General features: G+C 47.0%; 1 protein-coding gene across 1 annotated transcript in view; it reads right to left on the bottom strand.

The window, feature by feature from the left end:
* TXNDC15 (thioredoxin domain containing 15) overlaps positions 1–541 on the bottom strand; it is a 32,186-nt gene extending 31,645 nt beyond the window's left edge. Inside the window, exon 1 of the mRNA XM_077266091.1 lies at positions 337–541. Coding sequence (XP_077122206.1) covers positions 337–406 — 70 coding nt within the window. The 5' untranslated portion in view covers positions 407–541. The remainder of the gene's footprint in view (positions 1–336) is intronic.
* Positions 542–16,942: the final 16,401 nt, after the last annotated feature.

Genomic DNA, 16,942 nt, shown 5'->3' with positions numbered 1-16,942 from the left:
GGGGCCCGCTCTGTGTGGCACTGCTGACGGGGGCCCGCTCTGTGTGGCACTGCTGACGGGGGCCCGCTCTGTGTGGCACTGCTGACGGGGGCCCGCTCTGTGTGGCACTGCTGACGGGGGCCCGCTCTGTGTGGCACTGCTTACAGTGCAGTTTATGGAGGCATCTGCATGTAACTATGACCATGTGGTCAGTCTGAGGCCACAATTTATGTGCACCTGGTTGCTCCTTACAAGACTACAACTATCTACAGAGCAGACTGGGCCCCACAGCTGCAGCCACCACGATATGTATAAATAGGCCATGATAGCTGCAATGTTTCCAGCTGATGCTCTCACCTCTAGCGCCACACGCCAGCCACAGGAAGTACACGCCACATATTATCACGACACGCACTGGGAGCCCCATACTATCCCGACTATTTCATCTACATGCAGACATGTATGCGTTCCAAGCAGACTCCTAGAACATTTCCGGGCTCTGTACATGACACGTTTCCGCTGGAAGCACTGAGTTGTCCTGACAAAAGACAAGCCGACAATTTGTAGGAGTCTCTGCATAAAGAGCCGAAGAATCTACGGTAAAATGGCTGCTAGGGTGACCACGCGAGCCAGTACCTAGCGCTACCACATGAGGGCGCCTGGAGCCTGTGTGATGTGAGCAGCGCGAGTGCCCCGGATAAGTCTCGCCGTACATGGCTGCAGTACGTTCTGTACTAGGCAGGCGGCTGCGGCTTATAGGCATCTATTGTGCAGCTCATAACATCGCTAATATCCAAGATCAATGTATCAAGAGCACAGACAGGACGGTATCTGATGAGCTGCGTGGGTAATTCCCGACTCTGACAGGAAATGATAACGTCTGCAGCCCACAGCCAGTCATAGGTGCAGCTCCATTACCCCCCCTAATCTCACCCACACAGAAATAGGGCCCATTTGGAAGCACCTTACCTGCACACAGTACAAGGTCCCTTTGATTCCCCCACTGGACAGTCCCACCACACACATTTATAATCCCCCACACACACAGTATAATCCTCCACACGGCATAATTCTGCACAGTCCAATCCTCCACCCATGGCATAATACCCCACAGTCCAATCCTCCACACACGGCATAATGACCGACAGTCCAATCCTTCACCCATGGCATAATGACCCACAGTCCAATCCTCCACCCATGGCATAATACCCCACAGTCCAATCCTCCACACACGGCATAATTCTGCACTGTCCAATCCTCCACACACGGCATAATGACCCACAGTCCAATCCTCCACACACGGCATAATTCTGCACAGTCCAATCCTCCACACACGGCATAATGACCCACAGTCCAATCCTCCACACACGGCATAATGACCCACAGTCCAATCCTCCACACACGGCATAATGACCCACAGTCCAATCCTCCACACACGGCATAATGACCCACAGTCCAATCCTCCACACACAGCATAATGACCCACAGTCCAATCCTCCACACACGGCATAATTCTGCACAGTCCAATCCTCCACACACGGCATAATGACCCACAGTCCAATCCTCCACACACGGCATAATGACCCACAGTCCAATCCTCCACCCATGGCATAGTGACCCCACACAGTATGATTACTTTACAGTACATTCACCACACACAATATGATGTCCCACCAATACATTAACCCACGCACAGAATGATGTCCCCTAGTACAATCACCCAGACAGTATGATGTCCTCAGCCCAATCCCCACAAACAGTATGATGTTCCCACAGTACATTCCATCACACGATATGATGTCCCCTCAGCACATCACGCCATTCACAGCGTGATATTCCCCCAGTACATTCCTCCGCACATACTGTCTCTCCAGTACATCCCCTTATACACAATATGATGTCCCATCAGTACATTGTCCCACAGTATGATATCCCTACCATGCACCTACACACAGTCTGATGTCCCTACAATACATTGCCACACAAAGTATGATGTCCCTACTAGTGATGCACAAACCCATCGATATACAGGTTCGGCAGATATTCCTGTTCAGCTGGACTTTTTAAAAAGTCCAGTTCAAAATTAAAAGGCACAAGGGCTTAAAGACACAGTACTCCCACTAGTTGGGAGGTGCAGAGTACACACAGCGGCTTAAAGGCACAATGCTCCCACCAGTTGGGAGGTGCAGAGTACACACAGCAGTTTAAAAGGCACAGTACTCCTACAGTCAGGGGGTGCAGGGTACACACAATGGCTTAAAGGCACAGTACTCCCACCAGGTGGGAGGTTCAGAGTGCACACTATGGCTTAAAAGGCACAGTACTCCCACAGTCAGGGGGTGTAGAGTACACACTGTGGCTTGAAAGGTACAGTACTCCCATAGGCAGGGGGTGCAGAGTATACACTGTGGCTTGAAAGGCACAGTACTCCCACAGGCAGGGGGTGCAGAGTACACACTGTGGCTTAAAAGGCACAGTACTCCCATAGGCAGGGGGTGCAGAGTATACACTGTGGCTAGAAAGGCACAGTACTCCCACAGGCAGGGGGTGCAGAGTACACACTGTGGCTTAAAGGCACAGTACTCCTACAGGCGAAGGGGTGCATAGTACACACAGTGGCTTAAAGGCACAGTACTGCCACCATTTGGGAGGTGCAGAGTACACACTGTGGCTTAAAAGGCACAGTACTCCCACAGGCAGGGGGTGCAGAGTACACACAGCGGCTTAAAGGCACAGTACTCTCACCAGTTGGGAGGGGCAGAGTACACACTGTGGCTTAAAAGGCACAGTACTCCCACGAGCAGGGGGTGCAGAGTACACACAGCGGCTTAAAGGTACAGTACTCCCACCAGTTGGGAGGGGCAGAGTACACACTGTGGCTTAAAAGGCACAGTTCTCCCACAGGGGGTGGGGGGGAAGAGTACGCACAGCGACTTAAAGGCACAGTACTCCCACCAGTTGGGAGGTGCAGAGCACACACTATGGCTTAAAGCCACAGTACTCCCACAGGCAGGGATTTTACAGAGTACACACAGCGTCTTTTAGCACAGATCTCCCACATATATGACTTAAAGAGTAAACACAGTGGATATTGGTACAGTACTGCAATGTTCAAAGTAGAAATAGGTTGTACTCACCCTCTAGTTAAGTTTCCTTTATTTAATCATGAAGCAACGGTTTTGGCGGGAGGATAGTGGAGGACTTCTGGAAACAGTGGCCGTTTCACGCTAACTGTGCTTCAACGGGTTCTGTGCTTGGGGGAAGTGATGTGGAATACATTTAAATGGAAAGGAACACCCAGTGAGTGATGTCATTACTTTCCAAAAGGATCCCACCTCCCAACATGTAACAAACTGTGAACATAAAACATAATTAAAAACATTTACAGTAACAGATCTGTTGTGAACTCTGTTTCCGGGCTCCCTCCTGTGGTCGTGAGTGGTACTGTGTGAGTTCTCTCTTTGGGCTCCTCCTGGTGGCTCTTTTTGTTATTTTGCAGGTTTCTGGCAGGATCAGCTGTCTCGTCATCTGCTAGTTAGGTTTCCTATTTAATCCACCTGGTCCTTCATTCCTTGCCTGTTGTCGTCGTATTCAGTGCTATTCTGATTGCTCCTGTCTACATCCGTTATCAGTCTCTCCAAGAGAAGCTAAGTTTTGTTTGCTTATTTTTGCTCATCTGTGTTCAAGATGTTTCCAAGTATATGATGAATTTTGTCCAGCTTGCTAATATGTGATTTCCCTGCTTGCTGGTGCTCTGGGGTGCTGAGTTGCTCCCCCCACATCGTTAGTTGGTGTGGGGGTTCTCGCATTCTCTGCGTGGATATTTTTGCATAGGGTTTTTTACTGACCGCACAGATCCCTTGCTATTTTCTGCTATCTAGCGTTAGCGGGCCTCATTTGCTTAACCTGTTTCATCTCTGTGTTTGTCTTTTCCTCTTAACTCACCGTTATTATTTGTGGGGGGCTTCTATATCTCTGGGGTTATTTCTCTGAGGCAAGTGAGGTCTTTACTTTCTCTTTAGGGGTAGTCAGTTTCTCAGGCCGTGAAGAGACGTCTAGGATTTCAGGAAACGTTCCACGGCTGCCTATAGTGTGTGCGGTTAGGATCAGGTTTGCGGTTAGTTCAGTTACCACATCCCCAGAGCTCGTCCTATTATCTTCTACTTAGCTGGTTAGATTTGTGATCCTAAGCCACTAGGATCATAACAGTACAACAGGCCCAAAGTGTTAAATGCATCGCAAAAGTGGGATAAGAGAAATCCTGAGTTCAATTTTTTTTTTTCTGCTCTGCAGTGTGTCCTGCTTCTCTCCTCCCCTTAATCTCTGGGTGGCTTTGAGTTCTGCTGCAGACATGGATATTCAGAGTCTGACTTCTAGTGTGGATCATCTTGCTGCAAGGGTGCAAAGCATTCAGGATTTTGTTGTTCACAGTCCTATGTCTGAGCCAAAAGTACCTATTCCTCAGTTTTTTTCTGGAGATAGATCTAGGTTTCTGAATTTTAAGAATAATTGTAAATTATTTCTTTCTTTGAGACCTCGTTCCTCTGGTGATTCCGCTCAGCAAGTTAGAATTGTTATCTCTCTGTTACGTGACGACCCTCAAGATTGGGCCTTCTCCCTGGCGCCAGGAGATCCTGCATTGCTGAATGTGGATGCGTTTTTTCTGGCGCTTGGATTGCTTTATGAGGAACCTAATCTGGAGAACCAGGCAGAAAAGGCCTTGCTGGCTCTCTCTCAGGGTCAGGATGAAGCTGAGGTGTACTGTCAAAAATTTCGGAAATGGTTGGTGCTTACTCAATGGAATGAGTGTGTCCTGGCTGCAAATTTCAGAGAAGGTCTTTCTGAAGCCATTAAGAATGTTATGGTGGGGTTCCCCACGCCTGCGAGTCTGAATGAGTCAATGGCTTTGGCCATTCAGATTGATCGGCGTTTGCGGGAGCGCAAACCTGCGCACCATCTGGCGGTGTTTTCTGAACAGAAACCTGAGTCTATGCAATGTGATAGGATTCTGACCAGAATTGAACGGCAAAATCATAGACGTCAGAATGGGTTGTGCTTTTACTGTGGTGATTCAGCTCATGTTATCTCAGCATGCTCTAAGCGCTCAAAAAACTTTGCTAGATCTGTCACCATTGGTACTGTACAGCCTAAATTCATTTTGTCTGTTACTTTGATTTGCTCTCTGTCATCCTACTCAGTTATGGCTTTTGTAGATTCAGGTGCCGCCCTGAATCTGATGGATTTGTCATTTGCCAAGCGCTGTGGTTTTATCCTTGAGCCATTACAGTTCCCTATTCCATTGAAGGGAATTGATGCTACACCATTGGCCAAGAATAAACCTCAATACTGGACTCAAGTGACCATGTGTATGACTCCTGCACATCAGGAGGTGATTCGCTTTCTTGTGTTATATAATTTGCATGACGTTGTCGTGTTGGGTCTGCCATGGTTGCAGGCTCATAATCCAGTCCTGGATTGGAAAGCTATGTCTGTGTTGAGTTGGGGTTGCCAGGGAATTCATGGCGATGCTCCCTTGGTATCAATTGCTTCCTCTACTCCTTCTGAAGTCCCTGAGTTTTTGTCGTACTACCAGGATGTATTTGATGAGCCCAAATCCAGTGCCCTACCTCCTCATAGGGATTGTGATTGTGCTATAAATTTGATTCCTGGTAGTAAGTTCCCTAAGGGACGACTGTTTAATTTGTCTGTACCAGAGCATGCCGCTATGCGGAGCTATGTAAAGGAGTCTTTGGAGAAGGGACATATTCGCCCTCCTCGTCCCCTCTTGGTGCGGGATTCTTTTTTGTGGCCAAGAAGGATGGTTCGTTGAGACCCTGTATAGATTATCGCCTTCTAAATAAAATCACAGTCAAATTCCAGTATCCCTTGCCATTGTTGTCTGATCTGTTTGCTCGGATTAGGGGGTCTAGTTGGTTCACCAAGATAGATCTTCGCGGTGCGTATAATCTTGTGCGTATAAAACAGGGCAATGAATGGAAAACAGCATTTAATACGCCCAAAGGCCATTTTGAGTACTTGGTGATGCCTTTTGGACTTTCTAATGCCCCTTCTGTGTTTCAGTCCTTCATGCACGATATCTTCCGAGAATATCTGAATAAATTTATGATTGTGTATCTGGATGATATTTTGGTCTTTTCAGATGATTGGGAATCCCATCTGAAGCAGGTCAGGATGGTATTTCAGGTCCTGCGTGCCAATGCCTTGTTTGTGAAGGGTTCCAAATGTCTCTTCGGAGTCCAGAAAGTTTCCTTATTGGGCTTTATTTTTTCTCCTTCTTCTATTGAGATGGACCCAGTCAAGGTCCAGGCTATTCATGATTGGACTCAACCTACATCAGTTAAGAGTCTTCAGAAGTTCTTGGGTTTTGCTAATTTTTACCGTCGCTTCATTGCTAATTTTTCTGGTGTGGTTAAACCTTTGACGGATTTGACCAAGAAGGGTTCTGTTGTGACTAACTGGTCTCCTGCGGCCGTTGAGGCCTTTCAGGAGCTGAAGCGCCGGTTTTCTTCGGCTCCAGTTTTATGTCAGCCAGATGTCTCTCTTCCCTTCCAGGTCGAGGTTGATGCTTCTGAAATTAGAGCAGGGGCTGTTTTGTCACAGAGAAGCTCTGATTGCTCTGTGATGAAGCCATGTGCCTTCTTTTCAAGAAAATTTTCGCCGGCTGAACGAAATTATGATGTTGGTAATCGGGAGTTGTTGGCAATGAAGTGGGCATTTGAGGAGTGGCGACACTGGCTAGAGGGAGCTAAGCATCGTGTGGTGGTCTTGACTGATCATAAAAATTTGATTTATCTTGAGTCGGCCAAGCGGTTGAATCCTAGACAGGCTCGTTGGTCGTTGTTTTTCTCACGTTTCAATTTCGTGGTCTCGTACCTTCCTGGTTCGAAGAACGTGAAGGCTCATGCTCTTTCTAGGAGTTTTATGCCTGACTCCCCTGGAGTTTCTGAGCCGGTTGGTATCCTCAAAGAGGGGGTAATTTTGTCTGCCATTTCCCCAGATTTGCGACGGGTGTTACAGGAATTTCAGGCGGATAGACCTGACCGTTGTCCATCAGAGAGACTGTTTGTCCCAGATAGATGGACCAGCAGAGTTATTTCCGAGGTCCATTCTTCAGTGTTGGCGGGGTCATCCTGGGATTTTTGGTACCAGAGATTTGGTGGCTAGATCCTTCTGGTGGCCTTCCTTGTCGCGGGATGTGCGTTCCTTTGTGCAGTCCTGTGGGATTTGTGCTCGGGCTAAGCCTTGCTGTTCTCGTGCCAGTGGTTTGCTTTTGCCTTTGCCGGTTCCTAAGAGGCCTTGGACGCATATTTCCATGGATTTTATTTCGGATCTTCCGGTCTCTCAGAGAATGTCTGTCATCTGGGTGGTTTGTGATCGTTTTTCTAAAATGGTCCATTTGGTGCCCTTGCCTAAGTTGCCTTCTTCCTCCGATTTGGTTCCATTATTTTTTCAGAATGTGGTTCGTCTGCACGGCATCCCTGAAAACATTGTGTCTGACAGAGGATCCCAGTTTGTGTCCAGATTTTGGCGGTCCTTTTGTGCTAAGATGGGCATTGATTTGTCTTTTTCGTCGGCCTTCCATCCTCAGACGAATGGCCAAACCGAGCGAACTAACCAGACCTTGGAAACTTATTTGAGATGTTTTGTTTCTGCTGACCAGGATGATTGGGTGACTTTTTTGCCATTGGCCGAGTTTGCCCTTAATAATCGGGCTAGTTCGGCTACTTTGGTTTCGCCTTTTTTTTGTAATTCTGGATTTCATCCTCGTTTTTCCTCGGGTCAGGTTGAGTCTTCTGACTGTCCTGGGGTGGATTCTGTGGTGGATAGGTTGCAGCAGATTTGGAACCATGTGGTAGACAATTTGATGTTGTCACAAGAGAAGGCTCAGCGCTTTGCTAACCGTCGTTGCTGTGTGGGTCCCCGACTTCGTGTGGGGGATTTGGTGTGGTTGTCTTCTCGTTATGTTCCTATGAAGGTTTCTTCTCCTAAGTTTAAACCTCGTTTTATCGGTCCTTATAAAATTTTGGAAATTCTCAACCCTGTGTCATTTCGTTTGGACCTCCCGGCATCGTTTACCATCCATAATGTGTTCCATAGGTCTTTGTTGCAGAGGTATATGGTGCCTGTGGTTCCTTCTGTTGAGCCTCCTGTGTTGTGAACTCTATTTTTAGGCTCCCTCTAGTGGTCACAAGTGGTACTATGTAGTGTTGTCTTTCTGCAGGTTGGCTGCATCAGCTGGTTCGTTATCCTTGGTTGGTTTCCTATTTAGCTCACCTGGATACTCAGTTCCTTGCCTGCTATCAATGTATTCAGTGCTCTTCAGATTCCTTGTGACTACCTTGCTCCCAGTCTCTCCAAGACAAGCTAAGTTTTTGTTTGTTCATTTTTTGATTATCAGCATTCATCATGTTTCTTGTCCAGCTTGCTAAAATGTGATCTCCTCGCTTGCTGGTTGCTCTAGGGGACTGAGTTTCTCCCCCCACACCGTTAGTTGGTGCGGGGGTTCTTGAAATCTCAGTGTGGATATTTTGTAAGGGTTTTTCACTGACCGCACAGACCCCTTTTCTATTTTCTGCTATCTAGTATTAGTGGGCCTCATTTGCAGAATCTGTTTTCACGCCTGTGTATGTGCCTTCCTCTTACCTCACCGTTATTACATGTTGGGGGCTTCTATATCTTTGGGGATTATTTCTCTGGAGGCAAGAGAGGTCTTTCTTTCTCTCTAGGGGTAGTTAGTTCCTCAGGCTGGCTCGAGACGTCTAGGATTTTTAGGCACGTTCACCGGCTACCTCTAGTGTGTTTGGATTGGTTCAGTTTTGCGGTTAGTTCAGTTTACCACCTCCCTAGAGCTTGTCCTATGTTTGTTACTTAGCTGGAGTAATTTGTGATCCTCAACCACTAAGGATCATAACAGTATAGCAGGCCAGAAAGTGTTTAATGCATCGCAGAAGTGGGATAAAAAGAAGACCTGAGTACTTTTTTTTTTTTTTCCTCCCGCTTTTCCTTTGCTGCAGTCTCTTTAGCTTCTTTCATCCCCTTGAACTCTGGGTGGTTTTGAGCTCAGCTGCAGACATGAATATTCAGACTCTGACTTCTAGTGTGGATCATCTTACTGCACGGGTGCAAAGTATTCAGGATTTTGTTATTCATAGCCCTATGTCAGAACCAAAGATACCCATTCCTGAGTTGTTTTCTGGAGATAGATCTAGGTTTATGAATTTTAAGAATAATGGTAAGTTATTTCTATCTCTGAGACCTCGTTCCTCTGGTGATTCCGCTCAGCAAGTTAAAATTGTTATCTCCTTGTTGCGTGGCGACCCTCAAGATTGGGCCTTCTCTCTGGCGCCAGGAGATCCTGCATTGCTTAATGTAGATGCATTTTTTCTGGCTCTTGGATTGCTTTATGAGGAGCCTAATCTTGAGAATCAGGCAGAAAAAGCATTGCTGGCTATCTCTCAAGGTCAGGATGAAGCAGAGGTGTATTGTCAAAAGTTTCGGAAATGGTCGGTGCTTACTCAATGGAATGAGTGTGCCCTGGCTGCAAATTTCAGAGAAGGTCTTTCTGAAGCCATTAAGAATGTTATGGTGGGGTTTCCCACCCCTACAAGTCTGAGTGATTCTATGGCTTTAGCCATTCAGGTTGATCGGCGTTTGCGGGAGCGCAAATCTCCTCATCCTTTGGCGGTATTTTCTGAACAGAGACCTGAGTCTATGCAATGTGACCGAACTCTGACCAGAATTGAGCGACAAAGTCATAGACGTCAAAATGGGTTGTGCTTTTACTGTGGTGATTCTACTCATGTTTTCTCAGCATGCTCTAAACGCTTAAAAAAATCGCTAAACCTGTCACCATTGGTACTATACAGCCTAAATTTATTTTGTCTGTTACTTTGATTTGTTCTTTGTCGTCTTACCCGGTTATGGCTTTTGTGGATTCGGGTGCTGCCCTGAATCTGATGGATTTGTCGTTTGCCAGGCACTGTGGTTTTGTCCTGGAGCCTTTGGAATTTCCTATTCCTCTGAGGGGAATTGATGCTACGCCATTGGCTGAGAATAGGCCTCAGTATTGGACGCAAATGACCATGTGCATGACTCCCGTACATCAGGAGGTGATTCGCTTTCTAGTTTTGCATAATTTGCATGATGTTGTCGTTTTGGGTCTGCCATGGCTGCAGGCTCATAATCCAGTTTTAGATTGGAAAGCTATGTCTGTGTCAAGTTGGGGTTGTCAGGGAATTCATGGCGATACTCCGTTGGTGTCTATTGCTTCTTCCACTCCTTCTGAGGTCCCTGAGTTTTTGTCTGACTACCAGGATGTATTTAATGAGCCCAGGTCCAGTGCCCTGCCCCCTCATAGGGATTGTGACTGTGCTATAAATTTAATTTCTGGTAGTAAATTCCCTAAGGGACGACTTTTTAATTTGTCTATACCAGAGCATGCCGCGATGCGGAGTTATATAAAGGAGTCTTTGGAGAAGGGACATATTCGCCCATCCTCTTTCCCTCTTGGTGCAGGATTTTTTTTTTGTGGCCAAGAAGGACGGTTCTTTGAGACCTTGTATAGATTATCGTCTTCTGAATAAAATCACAGTCAAATTTCAGTATCCTCTGCCATTATTGTCTGATTTGTTTGCTCGGATTAAGGGTGCCAGTTGGTTCACCAAGATAGATCTCTGTGGTGCGTATAACCTGGTGCGCATTAAGCAGGGAGATGAATGGAAAACAGCATTTAATACGCCCGAAGGCCATTTTGAGTACTTGGTGATGCCTTTTGGACTCTCTAATGCTCCTTCTGTGTTTCAGTCCTTCATGCATGACATCTTCCGAGAATATCTGGATAAATTTATGATTGTTTATCTGGATGACATTTTGGTCTTTTCTGATGATTGGGAGTCACATGTGAAGCAGGTCAGGATGGTGTTTCAGGTCCTGCGTGCTAATGCTTTATTTGTGAAGGGCTCAAAATGCCTCTTCGGAGTACAGAAGGTCTCCTTTTTGGGTTTTATTTTTTCCCCTTCTACTGTGGAGATGGACCCAGTCAAGGTCCAGGCTATTCATGACTGGACTCAGCCCACGTCTGTTAAGAGTCTTCAGAAGTTCTTGGGTTTTGCTAATTTTTACCGTCGTTTCATCGCTAATTTTTCTAGCGTGGTTAAACCTTTGACGGATTTGACCAAGAAGGGTTCTGATGTGACTAATTGGTCTCCTGCGGCCGTGGAGGCCTTTCGGGAGCTGAAGCACCGGTTTTCTTCAGCTCCAGTCTTATGTCAGCCAGATGTCTCTCTCCCCTTCCAGGTCGAGGTTGATGCTTCTGAGATTGGAGCAGGGGCTGTTTTGTCGCAGAGAAGCTCTGATGGCTCTGTGATGAAGCCATGTGCTTTCTTTTCAAGAAAATTTTCGCCTGCCGAGCGGAATTATGATGTTGGTAATCGGGAGTTGTTGGCTATGAAGTGGGCATTTGAGGAGTGGCGACATTGGCTCGAAGGAGCTAAACATCGTGTGGTGGTCTTGACTGATCACAAAAATCTGATTTACCTCGAGTCTGCCAAGCGCCTGAATCCTAGACAGGCTCGTTGGTCGTTGTTTTTCTCCCGTTTCAACTTCGTGGTCTCATACCTGCCTGGTTCGAAGAACGTGAAGGCTGATGCACTTTCTACGAGTTTTGTGCCTGACTCTCCGGGAGTTTCTGAGCCGGCTGGTATTCTCAGAGAGGGAGTGATTTTGTCTGCCATTTCCCCAGATTTGCGACGAGTGCTGCAGAAATTTCAGGCGGATAGACCTGACCGTTGTCCACCAGAGAGATTGTTTGTCCCGGATAGATGGACCAGCAGAGTTATTTCCGAGGTTCATTCTTCGGTGTTGGCGGGTCATCCTGGGATTTTTGGTACCAGAGATTTAGTGGCTAGGTCCTTCTGGTGGCCTTCCTTGTCGCGGGATGTGCGTTCCTTTGTGCAGTCTTGTGGGATTTGTGCTCGGGCTAAGCCTTGCTGTTCTCGTGCCAGCGGTTTGCTTTTGCCTTTGCCTGTCCCGAAAATGCCTTGGACGCACATTTCCATGGATTTTTTTTCGGATCTTCCAGTATCTCAGAAAATGTCTGTCATCTGGGTGGTGTGTGATCATTTTTCCAAGATGGTCCATTTGGTGCCCTTGCCTAAGTTGCCTTCCTCCTCCGATTTGGTTCCTCTATTTTTTCAGAATGTAGTTCGCTTGCACGGCATTCCTGAAAATATTGTGTCTGATAGAGGATCCCAGTTTGTGTCCAGGTTTTGGCAGACTTTTTGTGCTAAGATGGGCATTGATTTGTCTTTTTCGTCGGCCTTCCATCCTCAGACTAATGGCCAAACCGAGCGAACTAATCAGACGTTGGAAACTTATTTGAGATGTTTTGTTTCTGCTGACCAGGATGATTGGGTGACTTTTTTGCCATTGGCCGAGTCTGCCCTTAATAATCGGGCTAGTTCTGCTACTTTGGTTTCGCCTTTTTTTTGCAATTCTGGTTTCCATCCTCGTTTTTCCTCGGGTCAGGTTGAGTCTTCCGACTGTCCTGGGGTGGATTCTGTGGTGGATAGGTTGCAGCAGATTTGGAACCATGTGGTGGACAATTTGATGTTGTCACAGGAGAAGGCTCAGCGCTTTGCCAACCGCCGCCGCGGTGTGGGTCCCCGACTTCGTGTTGGGGATTTGGTGTGGCTGTCTTCTCGGTATGTTCCTATGAAGGTCTCCTCTCCTAAATTCAAGCCTCGCTTCATTGGTCCTTATAAGATCTTGGAAATCCTTAACTCGGTGTCTTTTCGTTTGGATCTCCCAGCATCGTTTGCCATTCATAATGTGTTCCATAGGTCTTTGTTGCGGAGGTATGTGGTACCTGTGGTTCCTTCTGTTGAGCCTCCTGCTCCGGTGCTGGTCGAGGGTGAATTGGAGTACGTGGTGGAGAAGATTTTGGATTCTCGTATCTCTAGACGGAGGCTTCAGTATTTGGTTAAGTGGAAGGGCTATGGTCAGGAGGATAATTCCTGGGTTGTCGCCTCTGATGTTCATGCGGCCGATTTGGTTCGTGCCTTCCACGCGGCTCATCCTGATCGCCCTGGGGGTCTTGATGAGGGTTCGGTGACCCCTCCTCAAGGGGGGGGGTACTGTTGTGAACTCTATTTTTAGGCTCCCTCTAGTGGTCACAAGCGGTACTGTGTAGTGTTGTCTTTCTGCAGGTTGGCTGCATCAGCTGGTTCGTTATCCTTGGTTGGTTTCCTATTTAGCTCACCTGGATACTCAGTTCCTTGCCTGCTATCAATGTATTCAGTGCTCTTCAGATTCCTTGTGACTACCTTGCTCCCAGTCTCTCCAAGACAAGGTAAGTTTTTGTTTGTTCATTTTTTGATTATCAGCATTCATCATGTTTCTTGTCCAGCTTGCTAAAATGTGATCTCCTCGCTTGCTGGTTGCTCTAGGGGACTGAGTTTCTCCCCCCACACCGTTAGTTGGTGCGGGGGTTCTTGAAATCTCAGTGTGGATATTTTGTAAGGGTTTTTCACTGACCGCACAGACCCCTTTTCTATTTTCTGCTATCTAGTATTAGTGGGCCTCATTTGCTGAATCTGTTTTCACCCCTGTGTATGTGCCTTCCTCTTACCTCACCGTTATTACATGTTGGGGGCTTCTATATCTTTGGGGATTATTTCTCTGGAGGCAAGAGAGGTCTTTCTTTCTCTCTAGGGGTAGTTAGTTCCTCAGGCTGGCTCGAGACGTCTAGGATTTTTAGGCACGTTCACCGGCTACCTCTAGTGTGTTTGGATAGGTTCAGTTTTGCGGTTAGTTCAGTTTTCCACCTCCCTAGAGCTTGTCCTATGTTTGTTACTTAGCTGGAGTAATTTGTGATCCTCAACCACTAAGGATCAAAATACTCCTGCTCCGATGCTGGTTGAGGGAGAATTGGAATACGTGGTGGAGAAGATCTTGGATTCTCGTATTTCAAGACGGAGGCTTCAGTATTTGGTTAAGTGGAAGGGCTATGGTCAGGAGGATAATTCCTGGGTTGTCGCCTCTGATGTTCATGCGGCCGATTTGGTTCGTGCCTTCCATGTGGCTCACCCTGATCGCCCTGGGGGTTCTGGTGAGGGTTCGGTGACCCCTCCTCAAGGGGGGGGGTACTGTTGTGAACTCTGTTTCCGGGCTCCCTCCTGTGGTCGTGAGTGGTACTGTGTGAGTTCTCTCTTTGGGCTCCTCCTGGTGGCTCTTTTTGTTATTTTGCCGGAGAGCCTCCCCCTCAGCGCAGTCAAAGGCGTCCGATCCATGTCCACCTCTGGAGTGTAGTTTTTTTAAGGATCAGTTTTCGTGAAAATAAATGTAAGTCTTTTATGGCTTTAAAAAAATTAAACCCATTAGTAGGTGAAAAAGACAAACCCCTTCTTAACACACTAAGCTGGCTCTCAGAGAGGACATGGTCGGATAAGTTTATTACCTGTAATCCCCCCTGAATCCGAGTGTCTGACTGCTTCCCCATCGGTCCCCTCTTTCCATTTTGTCTTATAGTCATTCTTGCACTAGTTTTAGGACCATCCCTCTTCCAGGGGGCCCTTTGTTGTGAACTCTGTTTCCGGGCTCCCTCCTGTGGTCGTGAGTGGTACTGTGTGAGTTCTCTCTTTGGGCTCCCCCTGGTGGCTCTTTTTGTTATTTTGCAGGTTTCTGGCAGGATCAGCTGTCTCGTCATCTGCTAGTTAGGTTTCCTATTTAATCCACCTGGTCCTTCATTCCTTGCCTGTTGTCGTTGTATTCAGTGCTATTCTGATTGCTCCTGTCTACATCCGTTATCAGTCTCTCCAAGAGAAGCTAAGTTTTGTTTGCTTATTTTTGCTCATCTGTGTTCAAGATGTTTCCTAGTATATGATGAGTTTTGTCCAGCTTGCTAATATGTGATTTCCCTGCTTGCTGGTGCTCTGGGGTGCTGAGTTGCTCCCCCCACATCGTTAGTTGGTGTGGGGGTTCTCGCATTCTCTGCGTGGATATTTTTGCATAGGGTTTTTTACTGACCGCACAGATCCCTTGCTATTTTCTGCTATCTAGCGTTAGCGGGCCTCATTTGCTTAACCTGTTTCATCTCTGTGTTTGTCTTTTCCTCTTAACTCACCGTTATTATTTGTGGGGGGCTTCTATATCTCTAGGGTTATTTCTCTGAGGCAAGTGAGGTCTTTACTTTCTCTTTAGGGGTAGTCAGTTTCTCAGGCCGTGAAGAGACGTCTAGGATTTCAGGAAACGTTCCACGGCTGCCTATAGTGTGTGCGGTTAGGATCAGGTTTGCGGTTAGTTCAGTTACCACATCTCCAGAGCTCGTCCTATTATCTTCTACTTAGCTGGTTAGATTTGTGATCCTAAGCCACTAGGATCATAACACAGATCGGCCCATGCAGCAGGTGTAATATGCATCCTTATCTATAGAAATGTCGTCAGATCAAACTTCTCATTTATTCGACTAGAACTGTGCGCTCACAGGATCCCTCTGCAGTAGCAGTGTATGGAGAGCGCCACCTTGTGCTGGCAGCTGAAACCTTTCTAGACCCGCTAAGGTTAACAACTCCAGATCACTTGGGTGGGACGCCTGCATGTGTTCAATGAGTCTTCTGGAGCCCTTGCCTGTGACAATAGATCTAAAATGTTCCCGAAAGTGGATGAATAGGGGACGTATCGTTTTGCCGATATACAGTAGAAATGGCCACATGGACTGAAGATTAGATAGACCACATGGCAAGTTCTACCAGAGATGAAATCGTGTACTTGGTGAGTAATTGGGCCTATTAGTAATATCTTATTTGTCAGATGGAAACGGCAAAAGGAACAACGGCCACATTATTATTATTTCCTTTCAGTCTAAAACGGTCTAACCAATTTGAGTGTTCCGATTTCAGGCGGTTCTGCACCGACATATCCTTGAGGTTAAATAGACAGTAAGGGTATGTGTCCACGTTCAGGAAACACTGCGTATTTCACGCTGCGCAGAGCCGCAGTGTCAAACACGCATCGTCCAGATGTTACAGCATAGTGGAGGGGATTTTATCAAATCCCGTCTCCAGTATGCGTGGTAACACGCACTCGGCGGCCCTGCGATTCCGGACATGCGGTGCGTCTTTTAAGATCGCAGCATGTCCGTGTACCTTGCGGCGACGCTGCGCCGCCGCAAGGTAAATCACAGGGCCCTATGTGTGGGGTGCGATGATGCCGGATGTGTGCAATGAACACATCCGGCATCATCGCGCCACAGAAGGGGGCGAGGCTTTGGGCGGAGCGGGTTTGCCTCTCCGTCCAAACCGCCGGCCGTCCTGAAGGTGGACACGTACCCTAAGGAACAGGGAAAGGAGAGTCAGCTCACTACTGGTTGCAGCAAAGTCCTGCTGTGACACGCACGGAGTAGCCCAGGATCCGGCTGAGCAGTGTATGAAGAAAAAATCCAACATGTTGGCAGGTAAGTGAATAAAAAGTCCAGTTAATTGAAAAATCAATGAATAAAATCATGTTGCTATGCGGCTCTGACCAGTGTGAATACAACCAATACAAATAGACATGGATTCATACATAGTTACAAATCACAAATATACAAAAATAAAAAAGGTTCCATAACAAATGATAAAATTAATACTATTGCAAGATGAGATCATGTCGTATATTTAATCCAGGTGGGTATCTCATGTCCAAAACAGATATCCAAAATCACTTCTGATTGAGAACTCTCCTCCTAAAGTTGCCGCCCCTTACAGAATAAGGCCGCCGTCACACATGCGAGTTTTACGGACGTAAGAGCGCAGAAACTACGTGCGTAAAACTCGCATAACATACGGCACAATGCTTCTCAATGGGTCTCGTCCTATCAGCCGTATATTATGGATCCGTAATATACGGCGTTCTACGGCCGTACAAAATCGCAGCATGCTGCGTTTGTCAGCGTATTGCGCAAATA

This window comes from Ranitomeya variabilis, chromosome 5 (genome assembly GCF_051348905.1).
Source record: "Ranitomeya variabilis isolate aRanVar5 chromosome 5, aRanVar5.hap1, whole genome shotgun sequence".
Taxonomy (NCBI): domain Eukaryota; kingdom Metazoa; phylum Chordata; class Amphibia; order Anura; family Dendrobatidae; genus Ranitomeya; species Ranitomeya variabilis.
This window is presented reverse-complemented; position numbering and strand designations above follow the sequence as displayed.